We start from the raw sequence: 16083 nt of genomic DNA, 5'->3' as shown, positions 1-16083 counted from the left end.
GGAATCACACCATCAATTTATGAAGGAGCCATCCAAATGTGACAACAGGCTTATGCTAAATGGAGAAAATAGAGCTAAACATTGTTAAAACACCCCTAGACCCACATGGTAGAGAGTGCTATGCTCCCCGCTGTGAACTGGGAAAGTGATGTTGGTGGGCTTCCTTCTCCATGAGGGCCGCATCGTTCTTGGGCCCCGTTTTAGAAGCCTTTTTGAAGTCTGTTTCCTGCAGCCGAGTGCCAGCATTTATATTTGCACAAAGCGAAAAAATAAAAATGCTACATCAAATGAACACAATAGATTGTGCTATTTTACACAGTTTTTTCTCTCCGAGTCCACAGGAAATTCCCGCAACATCACTATGCTCTGCTGCTGCGTGAAAAGAAAGCCTGAATTGTCCTTTTTAAAATATTTTACAAAATCTAAACCAGAGCTTTTAACCTTTTTGATTTAAAAAAACTGATTTCTATTTTTTCTTTAGTTTATTAAAAAGTTAGTTTATATAAAAATTGTCAAAATAAAAGTAAACAGTCTCTTGGGGATCAATCCTTTATTGTTTCAAAACTCTATCCTTTACAATACAGTCATTTATTGTTACATGTGATTTTTTTTATGCGTAATATACAATGTCTCTCGATAATGAAACACAGTCACGATGTTTTTCCTTTCTACATATCAATAATCTATGATAACGAGAAGTTTGTGCTGATATATTTACTTAGTTCAAACAGCTCAGTTAACTTCCCTTTTTCAAATTAACAAAAGCGTTGCTTTTCAAAGTGCATTTCGAGGATTGCAAAGACGACTGCTTCCTTCAGTCAGTCATAATGTACACCTCAGTATCGGCAGATACTGGCTGTGAGTAACATACAGCATTAACTACATTTCCAACTACAACATTTATCTGGTAAGTAAATGAAAGAAAATATTCCAATATGCATGCCGTGAACATTCCTCCATTAACATTTATTATAAATTGTATTCAATGATTATGATAACGACAGTGTTTTTTCCACAAGAGGACAAATGCTGATAATGAGAACTAATATTTAACATCCAAATTCGGTTCAATTCCACACAGGTCGGGGGGGGGGGGGGGGGGGGGCAATGCCACAGTGTAGCGGGCAAATGCCCCAAGAAGATTAATAGCATTTGGTCCACAATAAACAAATCTGGATTTAAAAGAAAATGTGATAGCAGGTGAGATTTTGAACATAAGTGCAAAAAACAAAACATGATGTTGATGTCGAGTCTTTAAATCTGTAAGGTCTTCTGCTGTTAAAGTTCGGAAACAAGATGCTTCTGTTCAAAAATTAAAATAAATGTACTTTTTTGGGCTCATTACTTGGCTATTATACTTTTCTGTTCCACGGAACGGCTTTCACTCTGTAGAACTTTGTTCCTAAAGGAACCTTGAATCTGTTCTGGGCCTGCAGATGAAGAAAAGACAACTTTGTAAGCATGATTGGGGAGAAAAACACTTATATTCAGTGAGGTTTATTTTGTTTGTTTTAAATACATAGTTTAGAAAAAGGATTTTAAAAAGTTCTAAGCACCTTTTTTGCCTGACAATACTCCTTCTCCATCACTTTTCCAAGAACCCATGGCCGTCTGGAGGTCCCTGATGCTTAATATCAGGACAAAAATTATTCAGTAAGTAAGCAAGAATAGCAAACAATCCATAACCGATTTATTTAACAGAATAAGCATGACTATGATCAACTCTAATATGCCTTACTCTATTATTTGTAAACAATAAAACAAATGATTTCAGAAGGTTTGAAAGACGCTGACCTGGTTTGAGGTCCAGTGCGGTGAGAGACTCTGAGTGGAGGAAGTAAAGCGTGGGACCGACGGTGAACAACACGTAGTTGTCGTGCCTTTCATCCAGGATGATTAGAACCAAATCGCCAACCTGAAAACTGAAACACAAAAAGGTCGAACAAACAGACAAAGAGATGATGACACCAAGTTCTGCAAAGTGCAAACAACACCATAATGGTAATAATAATATAATAAGGTGTGTAATTACACCGCATGTAATGAGTTTCAGCTGAAAACATAATTGTTAAAATTCAAATTGGTGAGGACATGCTAATGCCGTCAGTTATTTTATTATTCACTTACTCTCTGATGGCGATTTTGTCTGAATGCCGCGATGACACGGACGACATGCTTTGAGACATCTGCAAAAAGGACAGAAATCAGGCAAAATGCTGCTTTAAGGAGGAGGAGAAAAGCATTTAACGTTGATCTATGTAACAACATTTTAGGACACATCTTAGAATTAGATATGATTAAAACTTTGTGCTTTGTTAAAAAAAACACAAAAACATTTTTTTACATTTTCATTAATAGTTGTTTATGTTTCTAAATAATAAAGGTGGAATGAAATTTTAGCACTTTGCACACATTATGGAACATTTTACAAAACCTCCATTTCTCATTAAGATTTAGCCTTCAAAAGCAGTTTTACTCTTTGATGCTACTGCCACCTAGTGGCGAAGCTGATTAACTGACCAGTCTTTGGCTGAGGCGCTTGTTTTCTTCTTCCTTCATGTGTAACGTCTGAAACGTTTAAGAGATCGTCAGTCACTGGCACAGAAAAGCAACACTTTCCATGTGGTCACCACATAAATCCAGGATGTATACTCACCCTCTCAAGTAAGATTATCCGTTGTTTCTCCTCAGACATCATGCTGTCACTACAGTTAAAATAACAATAGTTGTCAACTACAAAAGGACTAACTAAAGAAACTAAGAAAGTGTCATCGTTTTTATCTTGATTAATCAAAACAAGAAAAACATACAATAAACTCTTGACACTAGCTTGACTTCTTTCTGCTGTCAAAAGTTGCCGTCTAACCCTTGAAGCTACCCTTGAAATCCTTTACCGTTGCTACAGTTGGAACTTTGGAACTAGATTTACTAAATTTTAATTGTAAACATGATTTCTTTTGATGAGATTTTAAGACCATTTACTCTCATCTGTTTTCTACTTTGAAATATGTTGATGCAAATCTAAATTTCTGTTTCAAATCTAATCTTGCAGATGAACTGCTCTTGCACACAGACTTTGCATCACGGACAACATCTCGTTTGAAACAACTCACTGTGCTGACCAGTGCATGAGAATGTGTAGCCTTAAGCCTAATTTATACTTCTCCGTCAGCTCTGCGAGGCGGAGACGCACACACATCGACAAAGACGTCTTGCTTTCGGACTTCTCAGTCACCTGAGGATTGTTGCAAAACAATTTCCCGCCGGGACAACAGAGGACGTAGGGCTATTCTGGGTTTTCCTGCAACCATTACAGTCACGTATCCGGTCCACGATAGTGTATTTACTATTGTTTCTATTGTTTTAATGCATTTCAGAGACTTTAACATGAACAAATATGTCCCTCATTCCCCTCCACCTCTTCTAAACGCACGCTTCTCGTCTTTTCTGTCCACAAATAAAACGCTTGCTGTAATTTCTTGCCCTTATTTCTCTGTCTCACAGCAGTTTTATTTAATTTAATTTTGTATATAAGTATGTATGTACGTATGTACACGTGTGGGTATCTATGTATCCATGCTTATGTGTTTATATTTACGTGTGTATGTATATGTATATATATATATATATATATATATATATATACATATATATATAGATAGATAGATAGATATCGTTAATTTTACTATTATTTATTTACTTTCCTTCTTTTCTTTTTTTTTTTTAAGTCTGTTATAACTTTCTAACTCTGCCACCTTATTTGTTATTGGTTGTGTTGTAGGAGGACCTGCTTGAAAACGAGATGTTACATCTCAAGCAGTTTATCCTCCTGAAAAACATAAGTTAAATACATAAATAAATAAAATATCTTTGTACTCCTTCAGTCACGAGTGAATAAGTGTTCATATTTGCTGACTTTTTCCACGATGCGTTCTTCAATCTGTTCCGTATCTGCCGCTAAATATGTCTTTACTTTTCGAAGCTGCAAAGATGGTGCTATTGACAAATTTACAGGAAGCAGCGTCCTGACCAATCAATCGCAAGCTTGCGTTATCGGTCTCTTTCGACAGATAGCTAAAAATTGGGGCATGTCTCCGTCTTCCTCTGCGAGCACGTTGGAGGGATCTTGTGTCGACACATAACTGACGTTGCGTCTCCGTCCCGACGCAGTCGGAGAAGTATAAATTAGGCTTCCCCCTTTGGCTGCCCCATAATTCGAACCCTGGTCTTAATCGTACTTTAGAGACACGTTAGAGCCCACTCTAAGGAGCACATCTCAAATGTAAACACTAATGGCTTACTGGACGGCCACCATGCTGGCTTCCACTGCTGAATCGACGTCATCTCGAATGGCCGCCACAGAGGCCAGCCTGTCGGCGTCAGACATGGCCTCAAAGGCCTCAGCCACGGGCAGAGCTCTGGCTGCTGCTGCTCCAGCATCTGAGACATCTGGACCAGAGGGATTAGGGGCAAAGAAAGCTGAGGACACCAGCGTAGTGCTGCGCAGGTGGTTTAGCTCCTCCTCCAGCTGCTTCTTCTCCTGCATCAGACTAGCTCGGTCCTCGGACAGCGTCTCTATCAGACCTTGATCAGAAATAATGAGTCCATAAAGATTACTCATGTCCTTTACATGCAGAAACAGTTTATTTAGTTGGTGCATACTTTCCAGTAACATCTTTTTTGACAAGCCACGCTGTTTTGACAGTAAAGCTCTTACCTTTGTCCTTTTCCTGCTGCTGAGTAACAGTCTGCAGTTTCTCCGTGAGCTCACCGACAATCTGCTCCTTCTTCATCTTTTCTCGGGTGAGAACTGTGTTGAAATTTGTCTAAGAAATTGCAGGAAAAAGTTCACATTAGGTAAATTTTGGTTTAAAACACAAGTGACTGGATATAATTTGAATTGGAGGACTCCATACATCAGTGGTAATTTTCACGCTCAAGTTCATGGGATTCGTATACAGGCGTTTAAAAGCACACATCCCATAACCCTAAAACAGTCTGGATTCAGACCACATGACCCTTTTCCATTCCTAGAATGAAACTTTTGTGTTCTTTAGCAAATCAAAGCCTTTTGAATTGATTGGCCTCAATGTCAAGCGGATAAATTAGAGTTGAACAATATTTTATTAAATAATGTTTTACTTTCAGTTACTCAACACAGACAAGTTCTTTAGTTGATAGCTTTCTGTTTGACTTCAACAAATGGTCACATTTCTAATTAATTTGTTTAAAAAACTGAAAAATAAACAATTTTAATTATATTTTTAATTACTAATTTAGATAATTTTTCATCATTTATTTATTTAAATTAACTAGATTAGTTCTTATTTTTCAGTTCATTTTCAAAAAGTTTCTAATTCCTTTTTGAATTGATTTTAATTTTTAAATATATTTTAATCATCTTTCATCATTTATTTTTAATACATTGTATTTGCTTGTATTTTTCCATTTTAAAAAGTTTATTTCTTTACATTTTATTTTAATTTAATTATCTTTTAAATTTTAATATTTTGGTTGTTTTTTAAAGAATTTTATTACCTTTTTCCTTTATTTTATTTTTTCATTCTATTATTAATCATCATTTGTTCTTATTAATTTTTATTTTATAAACTTATTTTCATTTTAAAAAAGTTAAAACTTTTTTTCCCATTATTAAAAACTTGGCAATTTCATCCCTCAAGCCGAAGGTTCAGCACATTCCCGCCAGGTCTCATTAATGATTCAAAGAAAACATTACTGCAGTCATTTTAGATATTTTCGTATTTGTTCTCTCTGGTTGTGAAAAACTGCAACCTGGTTGTTTGAGTAATAATCAATGACTTGCTATATCTGTTTGGAGTAAAGAAAATATTGTTTTTGGAAGCACTGCAGTAATTTTCCTCAGTAATCTAGGCGGTGACTTTTTCCAGACCATGCAATGTTTATTTGACTCATATAGTCACACAAAGGGCTCACCTGAGACTGTGCTGTTTCCAACTAGCAGATTTCACACATTTAACTTCTTGTGTGGTTAGTAGCTTTTAGAAAAACAATCCAAACAGCCTTAAAGGGGCATTATGGAAGTTTGACAGCCAAAACATGTATAGAAATAATAAATTTCTTCTTCATACATTCTCCTGCAATGCCCTGGTCCTGTAGAATGAGCCCTGGGATTTTTACTGTGATTGCCTGTTTTTCTGTAAAATCACAGAAAAAGAGATGCTCGGGTCGAGCAGGCTGCTTCATGCGCGTTCACGCTCAGGCATAGCCCTCCGAACCGTTCTTTGAATGTTGTTTCAGATGTCATCAAGGATATAAATGTTAGATACAAAGGACATCACTGGTGCTTTAGCTCGCCTAGTAAGACGTTGGACTCTCGTGCAGAGGATCCGGGGTCGATTCTTGATGCGAACATAATTTAGAGTTTCTTTTTTACATTAATGATATATTTTTTTACAGTAAGATACCCAAATTTTTATTTGATACTCGCCGAACGGCATTGAATTCACAGATAAAAAAAAGATGTGGGTTCAACTTTCATTTTGGAACAATTTTTCAAGCAAGGGAAGGGAATGATCTGAGCATGCAGGAGGACTGACCCATCTTAAACCTTTGTCGGCTGTGCTGAAGAGAAAGGTACAGAACCAAATTATTTAATTAATTAGCTGCATGTTCTCCTGTCCTCTGCCCCCCCCCCCCCCCCCCCCCCACCACCACCACCACCACCACCACACACACACACACACACACACACACACACACACACACACACAAGGGAGTCTCGGCTGTTATTTTCGTTAAGGAGTGTGCACATACAGCATGCGCGCCTCGTGCACGAGTCTACTATTGAAACTGCCGTTACGCTTTTGGCCTGAGGGGGCAATCGCGAGCATAAAAATTCAAAACTCTGTAAAGTCCCTTTAAGAATGTTTTACAACCTAAAAACGAACCTGCTGCTCTGCAATTAGTGAAGTCTTGAGGTTCTGAATCTCTTCATTCTTCTTCTTCTCCAGGAGTTCCAGCTGCGTCTGCAGCGAGGCCCTCTCCTGCTGCAGGCGCTCTTGTAAAGCAGAGTCCAGAGACAAGGGTGCTCCTGCGTCTGCATGGCCCTCAGCGTACAGCGACAACCCTTCATCACTAAAACACACACAGCTAAGATGATTCCTGACAAAACGGTAGTGTCTGAGAGATTGAAACACATTTGTAGAAACAGACGGAGTTTACCTTTTTAAAGACTGCTTCTCTTGAAGCTCTTTCTCAAGTTGTCTAATTTTCTCTGAAAGTTTCTTCTCCATCGCCTCCTTCTCCTGCTCCAACTCTTTAAAGACATCTAGTGCAACAACATCGTTTTCTACATCCTCCTGGACTCTCTGGTTGTCCTGCTCTATTCTTTTAGCCTGTAGTTCATTCTCTGCCTGCAGACGGTTGATGACAGTCCTCAACTCCTGCTCCAGTTCTTGGAAGCTCCTCTGCTTTTCATTTTGGTCGCTGAGCGCAGCCACTTGCTGATGCAACTCTTCTTTGAGTTTCTGCTGCTCCTCAGTGTGGCTTCTCTCAGCATTCTGGGATTGCTGCTGCAGGATTAAGAGCTTGCTCTGGAGTAGAGCGGCCTCCTCTTCATGCCTGTCCACCAGCTCAGAGATGCAGTGGTCCTTTTCAATCCTCATGAGAGTTCTCAGCTCCGCTAGGCCCACCTCATACTCTTCATTCTTAGCTTGAAGCTGTCTTTCCAGACCTGCCAGCTTGTCTCTAAGTACTTTGGTCTCACTCTCGATTTGGGTGTTTACAGCCTCTGCCTGTTGAACTTTGGCCTCTTCAAATAAGACCCTAATTTCTTCAGTCTCAGACTCTTTAAGGGCCAGCTCCACCTCTAGTTTGCAGCGAAGCTCTGAAAGCTCAGTGATTTGAGCTTCCAGGTCAATCATTTGTGCATCCTTGCCTTTAATGGTGGTGGCGTGGTGATCAGCTGCCTCCGCTAACTTTGCGTTATTCTCCGCAGCGAGATTTTCCAAAGCCTCTTGGTTATTCTTACTCAGGCTCTCCAGTTCCAAGTTGTGTTCCTGCTTCATCCTGTCCTCCAGCTCCTTTAAGCTGCACTGAGCAACGGCTTCCAGCTCCTGCCGGATCTTTTGCTGACTGCGTTCAATCTCAAAGTGCAGGTTTCCAAGCTGGCTGGTCAGAGACTCCCTTGAGGCTGAAAGCGTCTTGATCTCTTCAGACTGATCGCTGATAATCTGCTCAAAGTTTTTGATCTTATCAGTGAGGTTACTCTCTTTTTCTCCCCATCGCTCTTTTTCATTCTCCAGCTGAGTAAGCTCTTTCTCTTTGCGCTCCATCAGCCCCTCCAGCTCCAGCATTGCACGTTGGACGTCTCTGACAATCTTCTGGTTGACTTGGTTCTCCTCCGCCAGTATATGAACCTGCTTCTTGTGCTCTTGCTGAAGAATCAGAAGCTCAACTTGATGTTGCTCCTTTAACTCGGTCTCCCGTGTATGGCAAATGTCATCCACCGTAGCGCGCACTTCCAAACTCAAACCACGCAGAATGATCCCAAAGTCATGTTGCTCTTTTGATACCAGACCTCTTAGGTAGAAGAGGTCATCTTTTACACTTCTTAACTTAGAGTGGGATTCCTCTGCAGCACTTCTGTACTTCTCCGCAACTTTTTTGAGTTCAGAAATCCTCAAGTTCTCCTTGGCGAGTGTCGTGGTGTCCTGCATTCGCTTGTTGTCGATAGCGTTAATCACTGAGGAGTACAGCGACTCCACCATCATCTCTGGACTTGTGGGGTCGCTGATGGGATTGGGGGAGGTCAAGTTCTCTTCGATCACAAACTCGTTGACGGCAGACATGAAGTCAGACTCGGGGCTCTCCGCAAGAGAGTCCAAGTCGAGGGATCCCTGCTGCAGGACTGGATCCATGTTGGGGTGGCCGATGGTTTCAAAGTCAAATGTTTGTGCATCAATGCTGTCTGGGGATAAATCCTCTAAAGGAGCTGGGATGGGTACATGTAGGGGCTGGCAGCTGGGCCCCTGAAGGCTAAGAGAAGGAGGTGTTTTAGAGGACATGGGGGTTACAGTCCCCGACTTTCCTTCGGACTGTGGAGTTAATGCTCTTGATCTTAGAGTAATGAGCGAAGAGGAGGTCTAAAAAGAGAAACCAAATGGTTGTAAAATGGCAGAAAAGGTCACTTGGCATCACTTTGTGACATAAAAATGTGCTTTACCCTTTGCTCACTGAGCAGGTCAGTGATGGTTTGAGACATTTCATCCACACTCTGAGCAGCTTGGACCAGTTGATGAAGAGACTCGATGTGGTGATTTAAAGGTTCAAAGTCACACATGGTGGGGACCCTGCAGAGAAAAACACACAGTGATCAGAACCCAATATGAAACGCACCGCACCCGTGTCAGGAGTAGCGACTTACATGAGAAATGGCTGCACCTCCACAGGACAACAGGATTTCAAGTACTGCAGGTCATCAAGTGAGATGTCTGGAAGTTCGTCATCAAACCTTCTGGGCCGCCGCGTCTACAAGAATCACATTGTAGTTATAGAAACTTTGTAGAATTGCTGACGTGCTCAGAGAATAGAGGTCGACCGATATTGTTTTTTTATTTGCCGATACTGATGCCAATGTCTAGGAGACATGGTCAGCCAATGGCCAATATGTACTGCAGATTTTTATGATATCTATAGACATTTTCTACATTATTTTCATGCTAAAATGTCACTAATACAATCAGACAGCTGAATAAAGTTAATTTAGAGTATTTATTATGCAAATGTCACTAGTGAACGTTTAAATTTAATTCTACAACAGCACTGGGCTGCCCGAGGATGTGCCTGACTTTAAATCAGCTTTACCAATGACAAATATCGGCCAATGGTGAAGTATAAAAAAAAACGGTGAATATCGGCCCAATATATCGGTCTACCTCTATCAGAGATTATTAGCAAATATAAAATACAAATCAAACTTACACAAAACGAAGTTGGAGGCCATGAATCAAGTCCTCTAAACAACCGATTTCGGAGGAAAGACTTTCCTAAATTACAAAGAAATACGGGACACGTGACTGCTGGTTTGAATAAAGACGCTGATTATTTCAGAGAAACCAAAGGAGGTAAAAAGAAAACTTACTGAAGAGCTTCCCAAAAGATTCCCTTTTGAACTTCTCTGCCTCATACAGTCGTTTCCCATCTTTCACAAGTGCGTTCGCCCACTGACAGGAATGACAAGAAAGATTCAGACAGGTGTAGTAAAGGAGAATATTCTACCATATTAAGAGATGAAAACAAACTTAAAAACTCTCTGGAAGCTAAAACGGTCTGATACTCTGTACTGACCTCTCTGTAGTGGCGCATAAACATTTTTCTCCTGACAACTTCCACAACAGCCAAGCAGTACATCTGGGGCACCGTGCTGAGGGCCTCCACCACCCTCACCCTCTCCATCAGCTCTGTTAGGAGTCTCAGGAGGGCCTGGAGCTTCTCTCCATCCTGATCTGCATGAAGCATCACGTAGCAGCACCATCTACAACCACAGCAAGTTTCCATCTTAAGACAAAGTCATAAAAACAAATGCAAATGAAAAGGAGAGAAGCTATTCGGTTTTACTTTAGTCTGACTTGCAGGTTGTTAGCTAGTTCTTGTTTGGCAGTGGTGCACTTTTTCTTAATGTCCAGCAGTTTCCTGTGGTTGTTTAACATGATCATCAGCTGATTGGTGTGACTCAGACACAAGTCAGGCAGAACAGATGTATCCTTCAGGTTTTCGGCCCGCTTCTGATTGGCCAAAAAGCCCTGCAAGCGAAAACATGTAAGCACAACTTCTAAAGACGATTTAAACGGAGTAGGCAGTTTAGGCTTGCTTTCATCACCCCCTAGTGTCCATTTAGTAGAACCAAAAGTGAAACTTATCTCCTCGCTGTGCATTCTCTTTTTATCACCTTAAACTATGAGCTGAAATGCCTCCCCAGCCTTCATTAGTTTCTGCAGGAACGGTCCATCCCTAAATTAAACAAATTTGCCGTGTTCATGATCTAAAACGTGCAGGAAACGTGCTGGAAGCAGACTGCAGTGCCAGGTATGTCAGCTCAGCTTTTTATAAATCCAACAGGTGGCAACCCACCACTCTGAAGTTGCAAGTGTGATATTCTGGCCAAAGAGGGTAGTAGGGGTCTGAGTGTAAAGGGTCGTTTTAGCACATACTGGATCAAGAAAATGATTAAAAAATATGGAAAAAGTTGCAAATTATAGTAATAAAAAATGTATCTCTACATACCTGAGCAAGTTCTTTCTGCTCGTTCACCAGTTTCTTACAGCTTGCAATCATTTGGTCAAGAGCATATAGCCTGTCTTCAAGTCCTTTGATGGATTTCATGTTCTGATTATCTAGCTTTGCAATTGTGTCCCGACAGTCGGTCAGGAAAGGCTGAATGATCCGCGGGTCGAGCTGAAAGACATCTCCATGAAAAAACATTTCTATCACTTTGCATTCTACAGCCATTTTTTTCGTGTGGATTTCTAGATGACTCACCCTGCTGATGGAGTCAAAGCATTTCCTCACAACTGACTCCACATCATTAGGTCTGTCTTGGACATTGATCCAGTCTAACAGCGTGACGTTGAACGACGACTGGCTGGCCAGATCGTCTAACAACGCAGCTCTTAGCCCACCGCTGTCAGTCATTTTATTCGCTTCCGGATCTCCATCTGGCTCAGATGTGACGGTCCCCAAAGTGGACAAAGACGTCGGCGACTTAGAGGGCATCGGGGTTTGAGCGGTGCACAGCACAGAGTCGGTGGATTTTTCTTCTTCTGTCTCGTCTGAATCCTTCTCTGGGGTGGAACTGGACTTCTCCGTGCTTTCTCTGTAACTGTGTCTCGTCAAACATTCCAGCAGAGGGATCCTAGCCATGACAGAAACCGAAGTCCCCAACCTGCAATCGTGACAAGAGATAAGAGACTTAATCTCTTAGTTTTCCAATAACTTAAAATTATAATAATAAAAAAACTACACTTACTTTGAAAGTTTCACTTTTATTTCCTCCAAGTCCTGTTGATAATTTGTGTACACTCCATTGAATTTCACCAGCAACTTCTGATAAGACAGAGTGCAGTCGTCCAGATTGGCCATGATGGCTGCCCAGCCTTGGTGTTGGAGATGTTCATCGTGAACCAAACGTTCGCAGAAAGAGCAAAGCTTTTTGGCAACTTCGAACATTTCCTGGGAACGTCATAAAATATGTCAGAAAGCCAAAACTGGAGCAAGAAAGTAGCATTCAATACATTTATTTCTATTTTCTCTAAAGCACTGGGAAACACATGACCATAACATTATCTGATATCATCTTTGGTTTGCATATTTTTGTTATTCAAACTAAATGTGCAGGTTTCTGGCCACAAAACATCTACTATATGTAAAATAAACAATTTCTTTTTATATTTAGAAACTGCAAAAAGGCTAATCTTTAACAGGAGAAACAAATAACTACCAGAGCAAGTTGTGTTCGTGAGGCAACAGTGTGAAAGACAGCTGGCATCAGTAGTGACTCTTCCACCTTTACTTGAATCTCGCTCTCAATTGAGAAGGTGGTTTTGGGGATCGTCGGATCCCGATCAGACAAGATCATCTCTTTGTTGAACAGGAATATGGGGTTGGTTTCCTAAAAATCCAGTGAGACTCATCAGCTACGCGTTCTCCTGTAAGCACTCTATGAAAATCAGAAGCAAGAAACATCTTGTGTAAACTTACAGTGCCAGCACTGTAGCTGCAGACTCGCCTCTCTGCAGCCATACATTCCCCTCCATTGACCACCAGGACTTGATGCTGAACTGCAATCTTATATTTGGCTTGGATGGCATGTTTAAGCTCCAGGACACTGAGACAGAGAACGCAGAACTTTGGGGTAAAATGAAGAGGATGAATAATTGTGAATCGTTTAGGTTTAGATCATTTTCTCACGTTTGGACAGCGAGGTCGGTGTCAAATGTCAACGTGCTGCCATTGTTGACCTGGAACACATACAGCTTCATGGTAAGGCTCCCAGAATTCTTCAAGTTTGCCCGACTTGTTCATTTAGTCCCGTGCCACAGACCTGCAGACATTCAACAAAAACAAACACGATGATGCAAACTGACAATTAAGTCTTAACTGCATTCACCAAATTATAACTGCTGCCCAAGGTCTAAGTCCAGCTCCACTCACGAGATACATGAAATAAAAACACTGTGAAGCAAGCTGTAGAACTGAGAAGGATGTTACAATGCAAAACAGTAATAAAAAATACTAAACAAAAGAATAATAATTAAAAAACAGAAAATGGATCAACGGAAAAACTTTTAAGCCTGATTGATTAAATTAAATAGAAGCAAATAGATCAGAAAAAATACATCAACAGGAAGTAAGCATGTTCTACACAAAATAAAAACAACTACTTGAACTTTTTACAACTTCAATTTGATCGTTTGAGTGTACCCATGTAAGAATGCACAGTAATATTTTACAGTTTTATACTATTATATCAGACTCTTACCAGAAACAACTTTGACTTTTGAAATTCTATTTGTCCACTGAAGCAGCAGCTGAGTCACCATCACAGATTAGACAAACTCTTATAGCAGTTGTTACCTAAATACTGGCCTGATTAAAGGCAGTCCTTCAAATACACGGCTAATTGGCTGGCATTGACTTAGACAAGACAATTTTACTGGTAGAAAAACCAAATTAAGATCTTAAAAAAACAAAGTTAGCGCCACATATTAACTGTTATAATGATGTAGCGACAAGTAGCCTCTCGCAATATTGCTCTCAAAATTAAAAAAAAAACTGTGACAAGTGTAATACTGTCACGGATTTTACGTCTACTGGCCTATTTGATTAGAATTATACTTGGTCGAATAAGAAATGAGAAAACACTGTTGCTGTTTGGAAGCGTGATGGCTTCTGGAGAGACTAGTCAAATAAGTGGCCACCAGCAGCTGCTAGCAAGCTAAATAGTCAAATAATAACCTGCTATGTCTGCCTGTGCTAACTAGCTCTGAGCTAATGAGACTGGCAAGCTTATACGGTAGCGTTCAATTTCGATGAAACTGACAAGTGTATTAACATTTACGTAGGTTGTTGATATTACTTACCTATGCATGTGTTGATTTCAAGATAAGACTTCATACTAAATCAACTAAATAAACAACAACATTCTTCTTACCTCACTTTTCTCGCATCTCATTGGTCTTCGCCTGGGCGACTTGGTTAGCTAACAAGCTAGCATATGAGCTAGTTAGCTAACACGTATAAGCTTGGCATTCTTCAGGGTTAGCTTTCCGAGCCACTTAGCTAACGTTGGCTGGACTAAGCCAGGTGATAACTTACCATTATTACCTGTACATGTTAATAATAGTTTTATAAGGTAGATGTTCGGCGGTGATTAGGTAACAGACAGTCTACAACAGACAGTTGTTTATCTCCAATAGCTAACTACGCTAACACCCTCTCAGTAGCTGTTTTGTTGTTGTCATCTGCCGATGTGCAGTCAGTGAACGATCCGTGCGGAAAGGACCTACGGACAGAACGGTCCGAGTGAGCATCTGTCCGGAAGTTTTAAATCTTATAGCTTGACATTATGAACGATTTGATTACATAAATATTTTGGTTTGAAAGACTGATTTTAATTGACTCTGCACGCTCATGATAAAAGTGACGCGCGCGCGTGTGTGTGTGCAATAGTGGATATTATTTGTGCTGGAACTAGTTAGAGAGTTCTTAAGTTTTTTCGTGTATTTATTTAGTTTATTAAAGATGTTCAAAGAAGTTCTTCGGTTGTCAATTTGAAATACATTTTAAAATTTATGATTTTCAATTCAATTCAATTCAAGTTTATTTATATAGCGCCAAATCACGACAAGAGTCGTCTCAAGGCACTTCACATAATAAACATTCCAATTCACAGTTCATTAAGCCAATCAGAAATAATGTTTCCTATATAAGGAACCCAGCAAATTGCATCAAGTCACTGACTAGTGTCAGTGACTATACAGCAATCCTCATACTAAGCAAGCATGCAGCGGCAGTGGAGAGGAAAACTCCGTTTTAACAGGAAGAAACCTCCAGAGAATCCTGGCTCAGTATAAGCAGCCATCCTCCACGACTCACTGGGGATCAATCATTTGGATTTTATGTTTTTAACTAGCCTGTTCATCTTGTTTTACATTATTTCTCTAGTCTAGTTCATTTATTTATGTTATCCTGGTGTGTGTGTGTGTGTGTGTGTGTGTGTGTGTGTGTGTGTGTGTGTGTGTGTGTGTGTGTGTGTGTGTGTGTGTGTGTGTGTGTGTGTGTGTGTGTGTGTGTGTGTGTGTGTGTGTGTGTGATGTGTACTTGTTGTACTGTAACCCAAATGAGGTAAGGGCACCCCGGACAGCCCTCCAGTCCATCACAGGGAAACAGACATACACAAAAGGGTGATAGTGGCATTTGAGTTGAGTTTTCCCTGCAACCAGGCTGCCAGTTTAAACCAAGCCCCCACAATGCGGGTCTGAAACAAGTGGAAATGAAATAAATTGCAGTTCCACCCTCATCCGCTGGGGGCTGGTGTCAGAAGTGAGCAAATCCTCATTGACTCCCATGTTAAAAATACCAATTTCACAGCAGAAATAAACATGTTTACAGCCTGGTTCCAAAACATGTTTTAGGTTTAATAGATCTAGTTTATACTCATGACAACTCTGCGGGGGGTGAATTTTTGTCACTCTTCTGTTTAAGTGTATTAAAAGCCTAAAATTCTCACTGCCGCTTTTGCACTAGCTGAGCTTAGATTTTAACATGTGCTGTTTAACCATGAAATTTAAATTTAATAGGGTAAAACCCAGTGCATTTAACATAATGCTGCATTTTAGAAAATGGGTTGAAATATAACATGTTGGTGAAGCTGGGTTCTGACTATCGGTTTGGTCCCCTCCCTGCAGCTCGGCGCATCTCTGATCGCCGCGGCGCTTTGCTACGTGGGCTGCCGGTTTGTGGAGCTCTTGGATGTTAACTGATGTTTTTCACCCGGTTCTGCCCAGCGGCAGCTCTGCGTATCTCTGATTGCAGCAGTGCTTG

At 40.4% G+C, this 16083-nt stretch overlaps 1 protein-coding gene across 2 annotated transcripts; it reads right to left on the bottom strand.

Moving 5' to 3' along the window:
* Positions 1-1125: 1125 nt before the first annotated feature.
* rb1cc1 (RB1-inducible coiled-coil 1) lies at positions 1126-14408 on the bottom strand. Of its 2 annotated transcripts, none has more exons than XM_054741058.2 (23): positions 14192-14408; positions 12949-13081; positions 12739-12865; positions 12479-12649; positions 12008-12210; positions 11521-11923; positions 11266-11436; positions 10600-10784; positions 10330-10516; positions 10124-10205; positions 9964-10028; positions 9407-9510; positions 9206-9332; positions 7204-9125; positions 6930-7116; positions 4718-4826; positions 4302-4584; positions 2657-2705; positions 2521-2568; positions 2128-2186; positions 1795-1922; positions 1557-1627; positions 1126-1430 (listed from the first exon to the last, which is right to left on the bottom strand). In XM_054741058.2, the coding sequence occupies exons 2-23, from the start codon at positions 13017-13019 to the stop codon at positions 1353-1355; spliced, it is 4830 nt and encodes a 1609-aa protein (XP_054597033.1). In that variant the 5' UTR covers positions 13020-13081; positions 14192-14408; the 3' UTR covers positions 1126-1352. The 2 variants fall into 2 exon arrangements, with proteins under 2 accessions (XP_054597033.1, XP_054597036.1); XM_054741061.2 differs by lacking the exon at positions 14192-14408 and adding an exon at positions 13520-13584.
* Between the last annotated feature and the right edge of the window lie 1675 nt (positions 14409-16083).

This window comes from Nothobranchius furzeri, chromosome 11, assembly GCF_043380555.1.
Source record: "Nothobranchius furzeri strain GRZ-AD chromosome 11, NfurGRZ-RIMD1, whole genome shotgun sequence".
Classification (NCBI taxonomy): Eukaryota; Metazoa; Chordata; class Actinopteri; order Cyprinodontiformes; family Nothobranchiidae; genus Nothobranchius; species Nothobranchius furzeri.
Note: the sequence above shows the minus strand (reverse complement) of the source record. Positions and strands in the feature narration are given on the sequence as shown.

Coding starts and splice junctions, on each gene's coding strand:
- rb1cc1 (XM_054741058.2), bottom strand. CDS start 13,019: ATGAAGCTGTATGTGTTCCAGGTCAACAATGGCAGCACGTTGACATTT. Junction 11,924..12,007: donor ATAAAAGTGAAACTTTCAAA/GTAAGTGTAGTT, acceptor TCACGATTGCAG/GTTGGGGACTTCGGTTTCTG. Junction 10,206..10,329: donor TTATGCGCCACTACAGAGAG/GTCAGTACAGAG, acceptor CATTCCTGTCAG/TGGGCGAACGCACTTGTGAA.